Here is an 8,717-nt window from a genome sequence, read left to right on the forward strand (position 1 = left end):
ATAGTTCATTTCTTCCAACTGTCTCATATCACTTAAGGTAACTTGACTTTGCTTTCAGAGCTCTTTACGACACAACCTCCTCAGAGCACAACTGTTCAGCATCATCACACGGATTCCCCTTTTTCCCTGTTTCCAAACAACGGACCTTTTTCAACTTTTCAAACAAGCATTAACTTTTTCTTCTTGCCACGCAAAAGCAATTGGAAGAACTATCTGCAAATATCTGCAGCAACTTCACTATTTTTCTTCCAGTCTTTCTTTAAATATGTTGAGACGAGAAATGAATAGTGTTCAGACTACTTATATGCTGTCAACTCTATTAAAAAAATGCTACTTTGTACTGCTTTCCATCTTCTTCTCTCAGTTTGGTCTTTTAGGTCTGCAAGGCCTACCAATAAGGAAGAGTGTCCTGAGATACAGATAACGTTCCTATAAAAAATGTGAGCTGTGTCTATATTATAAAGAAGAAGAAAAAAAAAATGTCATCTATAGTAAGATCAAGGTGAAATATAACCTACTCTTTAGGCACAACTGTGGAGGCTACTTTTTATGCAGTGAGCTCCCCACCATTAATTCATCATTCAGCGGTACGCTAGCAAATCTAGACCAAGAAGCCACAGAGGAAGTGACATAAAACCCCCAAAACTTATAATAAAAGCAGGTTATGCTTTCATACTTGCTAAAGAATTCTGAAACAATGAAATGCATTTAAAAATTATGAATCCTTGCACATTGGCTTTCGACACTGATTGACTGCTGTGTTTGTTCTTCTGAGAACACCAGAGTTTCCCTGTATACTGCAGAAGCTGAAGGTGCTTCCTGCTTACAAGTTAGTTATAGAGATATATTAATAATAAACTCGTCAACTTTGGAGCTCATTGCTTCATAGAGTAATTAATACCACCTTTTCTCACCTATTTCATTTCCATCTTCCCCTGCTCTTTTTCCCCCATTAACTTAGCAAGGCTCTTTCCTCTTAAAACATGCCTGTTTACAAGAAGGGAAACAGAGTCTGGCATTCCTCCATGTAGGCAAACAAAGAAAGCCCAGACCCATAAATAGGAAATAGAACTGAATTTGCGCTGTGCTGTGCAGGAAGTGATAGACGAGGCTAACTTTTTCTTACGGTGACTTCAAATGAAGGAAAACTGGACTAGAAGGAATGAAAGGATTATTAGGAGGAAACATGAAAAAAATACCTCAGATAAAAAGAAACATAATGACTGGCAACTCAAAGCTAGGAGAAATGGAGTTGTGTGTGATTCTCTGAAGATGGCAAATGCCTTGCCTGTTAGTCAGTATGGAACTAATTATAGCCAGCATACTTGGAGAGTCACAGTGCAGTGATTGTAAATAAGTAATTATCCCTGTACCTGTATACCAGTTAGTGAATCACAACTGCCTGTCACATTACAGCAATTGATGTGTTACAGGGTCACTATGAAGGAAATAACAGAAGCCCAGTACAGATGGCAGTCAAATAACAACAACTAGGTTGGAAATGTAAATTATATAATAAATATATAATTAATATAACAGTAGTTTGTTGAGACTAAAACCACTGTGCAACCAAAGGGTTGTACATTTCACATTTCCTTCTCTATTACTCCTCTGAATCACTTTTCTTTCCCCCCTCACTTCCTCATTTCCACACTAGTTCCTTACTTTTATAACACCTCAAATCAGTATTGTATTTTTGGCAGTATTTCTGACAGAAAACAAAGTTTTAATGCTTTACTGTTGCATGCAAATGCCAAACAGAGGGTGGCATTGGCAATCATCTAAGGATTCCAGCCTTGAAGTCATGCCCACTGAGGCCTGTACAGAAGTGACAAAGTACCACCCAATTCCTCACTGGGACAAACTTATACAGGCTGTACTCTTGCTATTGTTTATAACAATAGGACTTCCTCAGCATCCCTGGGGAAACAGCAGCAAACATATAGCCATTCACTGCTGCTCCTCCTGGGCCACAAATGACGCACTCTACCTTAGGACAAAACTACAGGCCAATCTGTTAAAACTCAAGAACGCTATAGAGATTGGAAGGGAAAAACAGGCGCCGCTTTTTCCCTCTAACCTCCAGAAGCAATTATGAATACTGTACCTATACTGGTCTTGCTATGCAGTGCTTCCTGAGTGAACACACTACCATTTGTCAGCAAGTTTACTTGACCAAACGAAAGAGCAAGGCTGACATGGAAATCGCAGGAGCCCTCCTCCAACAGCGAAACACTGCTGCAGTGATGCCTTAAAATGGAAATGAGATCGCAACAGGAAGAGCGTCGACTCAGTGCTAAACAGTGGCAGAATAATGTACAACTGAGGATGAAGGAGTAATTTCCAGAAACAAACAGGGTTATGCAAAGAGAAAGCGGGGAGGAGAATGGAAGAGAACTCCCCTAGCAGGGAAAAGGCTGTGATTCAATTTCCTTCAACTGCTGCCTGACAGTAAGAACAAGTGAAGAAAAACAGGGACAGACACAGCCACCCTACCGTTATGTCATTGACATTGTAACTTTGTCACCGTAACTTTTAAAAAGAAATACTGGGTAGAAGAAGAACCAGGTGTCAGGCTTTCTAAACTACCAGATTTTAGTTTGATTTGCAGCATCTGTAGCTTTGGCAAGCCAACAATATAAGTAATTATGCCAATATTTTATGTTCACTCCTGGCTTTTTGACACCAACAACCCAGGAACAGTATTTCCAAAGTCCAACTGACATCATTTGTGAAACAAATACACAGACAGGAAACCAAAGACTGACAGGTTCAGCCCAGCACAATACCAGACAGCAAAAGTTTGCTGAGTGCAATGGAAATTAACAGGTGAAGACATGCTCTTTGCCAAATTTCTAAAAGGCTAGTAGGACAGCGTAGATGACAGCTACTGCAATATGGCACTTAAGAAAAAAGCCAATCTAGGTTAGCTAAAAATGTTAAGAATTCATGGCCCAGATCCACAATCCACATTCATGTTCACCATCCTACTCAAATCACCAGGGTGCAACTTAAAACAAATTCAGTTTGAGTACTGCTCCTCAGCCTCCTCTTCCCCCCTTCTAAAAAACAAAGCCCCCAGAAAGGCATTGATCATAATTAAGTATGTACTGAAATAATTACAGAGCTAGCATTAAGATAACAAGCACTATTTTTGTAGAATAACCGAAGTTACTAGTAGAGCAATAGAAAAATACAAGCTGTTCTACTAACAACCAGTCCCGATCTAAGATTTTTACAGTACCCCCCCAGGGAACATGTGGTTCAATATTGATGTAGCTTCAAATCAACTTAGAGTCAACATCACCAGAATTTAATATTGTTGATCTTTCTAATGTTTGATAATAAAATGGTTTGGGGATAACACGTCTATTGAGTAACTATCTGCTAACCTACCAGCTCAATGGCCAAAAATCACTCCCTTTGCCTGAGACCCAGTGTTAGTTTTAGACTTTTGAAGGTGAAAGCAGAAAAGCGAGCGTTTAATTTCAGTCAGTCCTAAAAAGCAAAGAAGAAAATACTTTCTTTAGTCGTTTATCTGTTGATTAGCTTGCTCCATTTATGAAATCTCTGCTATGAGATTCCCCACACAATTAAAGGGCACTTTTCCTGTGACCACAGGCACACAGGAATGTGACACACATCTTTCATTTATTCAGCAGTTACTCTGTCTTACTCTCCTCTTTTGACAACTCATGGTAAGGGATTCATATTTCACTAAAAAAAAAGGAACAGCAGCTTCCCAGTGGGTTTTATTTGTAAATCAGGATTTTACCAGTTTCCTTAAGGGAATGCACCAAGTCAAGTTAATTTTCCGTCATCCCTGAGAAATATATCGTGGCAATGAAAATAAGAAAAATATCACTTAAACACAAATTCTCTTAGCTGTAACTTCTTTAAGAAATACTGAAACAGGAAAACTCAGTGAGAACACGGAAGACATACAGTGAACATAACTATGATTTCAAAATAGTCTTAATTTTTCCACATACATGATCAATTTCATTTTTATGAAGGCCAGAGTTTTTCTGGGCAAGAGCCTGACCTTCCTGTTATCACGTAAAATATAGCAACATGATATTCTTCGTTGTTTCAATTATGAACTCATATTTTCGGAGTATCAAAATAATCACTAAGTAATTCAAGCAGCAGCAAGATCACACAATTGTATTTTGTTGTAAGGACAAGCTTATCAATTATTTCAACTTATTTCTTCACACATGGAATGTGCACTCAGAACGATAGCAATGGGGTTACAGCAGCAAAAAAGGGCTATTTAAAGCAGGGCAGCTGTAGAGACATTCCTGTCATACCTGCCAGAGTTTTAACAACTTTTTAGAAGTCTTTTCCAACAGATTAGTATGGCATTATTATTTAGCATTACTGTTTAGATTTATTTATGAGAATTAAAAAAAAAAAATCAGTCAATTGTATTTCTGTATTTGAGGATCTGATTATAAAAATAAGCTACTATTGCCATCTAAATCGTTACGGTGAGCTTCCTCCTGAGAGAGAGAGTCTGGAGAGGCAAGTTCTCATTTGTAAATATCAAGGCAGATTTGAAGAGGCGGGGGGGAGAGAATCTCCAACACAAGCACACCTTCCTCGCAGGTTTCCAGAAGAACAGCCAGGCACTAGCACTAACAAAAGCCTCGCAGGACACCCCAAAAGCTCTTTAATTTCCCAGCTCCTACTACGAACGCGCAAAAAAGATGTCCTCACGCACCGCAAACTTCACCTGAAAACACCGAAAATAAAAAAAAAAAAAAGGAAAGAAAAAAGGCTCTGCAGGTAAACTATACGGGGGGAGGGGTGCTGTCAAACCGCCCCTTCACCCCACTCCACAGCCCGCGGGACCGACCTCCCTCCCGGCTGTCGTGTCCGTCCCGTCCCGTCCCCCCCTCCTCCCCGCCGCTCCGCACTACCCCGCGCACCTTCCGCCGGGCGCGGCCGTCGCTGCCGGCCGACCTCCGGGGGGTGGTGGCGGTGAGGGTGAGCCCCGAGCTGTAGCGCAGCATCCCCGCCCGGGCGACCAGCGCTGACTGCGGTTGCCTTTGGCCGGCGGAACCGCTCCGCCCCCGCGCACATGGCCGCGGAGCTGCCCCGGCGGGGGGCGGGCCGGGGAGGGGGAAGCGGAGCCTCCGCAGGAGGCTCCGCTTCCCCCTCCCCGGCCCGCCCCCCGCGGAATTTGCGTTCCCGGAGCCAGCTTGCAGGCGTGGATTTCAGCATTCCCGATGTTTTAGGGAGCACAACCTTCATCCGCAGCCTTGCGCCTCTGTCAGCAAGCGGCGCGTTCCTCGGGCATCAAAGGATATGCTTTTGTTTGAAAGAAAGCGCAGAACAAACATCTGTAATAGCGTTTTTGAAGTAGATTCTCCTCTGTCTCCGTGTAATTAACTTGAACGAGGCCAGGCTGGACGGGGCTTGGAGCAACCTGGTTTACCATGAGGTGTCGCTACACAGGGCAGGGGGGTTAGAACTTAGATGATTTTTAAGGTCCCTTCCAACTCTAACCATTCTATGGAAACACAGTTATGGCTATGTAATGTCTTTGCCCGTTATGATGGTAATGATCATGCTGGTTCCCGATTTGGAGAATGCTGAAAAGAGGGAAGTAATTTGCATTGGAAAGAATGGAAACTGCACCGAACTACCAGTGCCTCACCCTCTGTGTACAATGCGTCCATTCTCTTCTGTCTGTTGGTTCTCTGTTCCCAGGGCAAGATACCGAGCTATCAACATGACAAGGATCTGAGGAAGAGAGGACGACAGCATTGCCCAGGCCAAAAGGAATGAATGAAGGGTCTGCATTTAGTATTCAGCGTATTTTTCTGTTGTTTTCCCAGCTACTATTCTCTTTTCCACCTGAGGAGGTAATATAGCCCACGGCAAATGAGCTAGAACAACCACTTGTATTTGTGTTTCTCTAAACTGAAGATCGGCTGCAAGTTACATGATTATTTTTTTGTGTGTGATGGTGTCTTGTGCCTGCAAACAATTGCATCTCCATATGAATTATCCACTGTCTTAACTCATGGTTGTAGTGTTGCTTTCAGAGTGGGTTTGCAGGTGGAGAATAGGTTTATCTTCAACAACATGAACATATTTCTTCTCAAGTATGTCGCCTACCCACTGGGCTCCCTTAGCAGTGGTCATTAGTTGTTCCTCGTGAGCAGAAATGTCTCAATTTAAATTCTGGTATGCAGCCAGCTGGTGGCCTTTGTGGTTTCAGCTGGGAAGGAGTTCATATACCGGTGAGATTCTCCTGGTTAGTAAGAAGTTGTGCCTTCTGGACTTCATTCCCCTCTGGGAAAAGGTGCATATACAAGGCTGTCTTGTCAGTGCAAGACACAAGCAGATCTGCTTTTCTAAGAACAGGGACAGAGATTAAACTTGTGCCACACTATGGGAAAGGACCTCCCTTCCCATACACTACAGCATGAGAGAGTAAGGCACCATAATCTGATTTCTGGGAGAATTTGCACGGTCTGAATCAACTTTGAGAATTTTGATAATTCGCCCTGTCAGCAAGCTGCACAAGTGTAGTAAGAGGTCCAGTTTGTTTTCAGCCTTGCTAGTTGGCTGTGCACCCACCTGCAGTCTCTTCAGCCCTTGGGCAGGCCGTGTGGTCCTATGTGCATAGTAAGCATTTGAAAATACTGTATAATCTCTAAGATCTGCCAAAGCTGAGATGAACATGTAGAAGTGAGACTCAAAAAGAAAAAAAGAGGGAAAAAAAAAATCAACAAATACCTGTCTGCATGAAAGCAACATTTGGAATGACTTTTTCTCCATCCCCAAAGGTCTGATACGCTACAGGGATTATGGAGCCAGCTGCTAGTATTGAGTGAACACCTGGTACCTCCAGGTAGGAGAAAGGAAGCTCAAGAGAAGACATTGCAGCAATACAAGACATACACAGAAGGGCTGCAAAAAAGCTCAAAGTAATAGAATTATTTTTGTATGCAGACAGGATGAACAGATTTGAGGTTTTCAGCTTGCACAAAAGGAAATGTTGGGGAACGGACAACAAAGGCATAGAAGATCATGACTGGTATGTAGGAGTGAATGGGGAATGGCTATTCATTATTTCCTACCCTTGGGAACAATGGATTTGAAGTAAACCAGGCACCCCATCTACATGCAAAAAAAAAAATTATGGCAGAGGATACTCTGATTATGAAAAGTACAAGTTCTCTAAAAAGGAGATGGATAAATTCATGGAAGACAAGCTAGGAGGGCTATAAAACTACTGATTCAGGAGGTGCTTGAATTGTGGGTTTGCTTTCTTGACAGCTCTCCTGTGACAGGACCTGTGACCACTATCTTTTCAGCCTCGGTATGACAGACTGCCCACCCGTAGTGGTAAAAGTGACAGGCTTCTAACAAGCAACAGTTCTCTGCTCTGAAAGGAGCTCCTGTGCCCAGCATATGTCCTTGCCTGGGGCAAGCTCTGCATATATTTCTGGTTGCCGCTCATTATTCCACATTTGCCATTCTCTCTCACCCCCAATGGAGACTTAAGCCAAGAAGAGACAATTTGTAGAGTCACTCCGTCTTTCGCTCCCTGAAAGATCAGGGAGAAAAGTCTGCTTGGTTTCAGCTTGTCCCTGTTTGCCAGGACCCGTGACCTTACCTCCCTGGCTCTGATGCAGCCTGAAGTAGATTTGCCACAGTTTACAGCTCTTTTTCCCTGCAAGGGTCATAGTACGCTGTTGTGAGCATTTCATGCTGTCTGTGGTTTGCACATGGCACTAGGTTACAGAAACAGGATGGGGGAATAGAAAGTAAGTCACTACTTACTTTCTGGGTGAATAAGTTTGACTAAAACAAGAGTATTCTACTAATTTTTACAGTTGGACAGACTACACAAGAGGTATACAGGGTCATACAGACTGCTCATAGACAATATACAATGTAGTGGCAGAACACAATCTGACCAAGCTGCTGAGCTTTCAGTTCAAAACCTGCCAGCGCTTTGTGAATGCAATGATCCAAAGGCACAGCAGGTTAATTACAAGATGACACTATAGTATGAATATCTGGAGCAATAGTTGTTGTGAAACAGCTAATATAATTACCCAGAAATTGCAAGAAATTCAAAGTGTAGGCACCGTCTTCATTATTTTGCAGGCTACATTGGTCCCCACCACCAACATTACTGAAATCTTTTTCCCAGGAGGACCAAAGATCTTATGCTGTGGGAAAAATGAAACAGGATGTCACAGAATCAACAGGCCTCTACGTGAAAAGCCCTTGGTCACAAGCTGGGCAACAGAGCATACAATACATGGAGTAGGAAGTAGGTCTGCCCTCACTAAATAGCAGATCGTAAAAGAATTTCTGCAGGAGCAGGTAGCCTGGTCTTACCTTAACATATCGCCTAAATGTGGGCAAGATAAAAGGCTGATTCTTTTTCATCAAAATCTCCTCTCCATCTTGAGGCTAACTGCTGACAGAGTCCAGAGGAAGAAGAAAAGTTCCACTAACACTTGATCAACTGGAATATTAATCCTGTGGGATTTGGGAATAATTGCGGAGTTACAAATTGAACAAGAACTCACACCTGTGGTCATTAAGGTTATAAAGTCCCATTTGTATTGCCACAAAAATGAGGTGTTATAATTAACTTCTAATAGCCTTCACTTTCCAGGGGGATTAAAATCTATTCTGCCTTCATCATCCCTAAGGCATGAAACCCATTTATAGCAGAGATT

General features: G+C 42.5%; 1 protein-coding gene across 1 annotated transcript in view; it reads right to left on the reverse strand.

Moving 5' to 3' along the window:
* MYZAP (myocardial zonula adherens protein) overlaps positions 1-5,101 on the reverse strand; it is a 61,617-nt gene extending 56,516 nt beyond the window's left edge. The window contains exon 1 of the mRNA XM_063345593.1: positions 4,935-5,101. Within this exon, the coding sequence (XP_063201663.1) occupies positions 4,935-5,018 (84 nt within the window). The 5' untranslated portion in view covers positions 5,019-5,101. The remainder of the gene's footprint in view (positions 1-4,934) is intronic.
* Between the last annotated feature and the right edge of the window lie 3,616 nt (positions 5,102-8,717).

The sequence above is a fragment of the Chroicocephalus ridibundus genome, chromosome 9 (assembly GCF_963924245.1).
Source record: "Chroicocephalus ridibundus chromosome 9, bChrRid1.1, whole genome shotgun sequence".
NCBI lineage: Eukaryota > Metazoa > Chordata > Aves > Charadriiformes > Laridae > Chroicocephalus > Chroicocephalus ridibundus.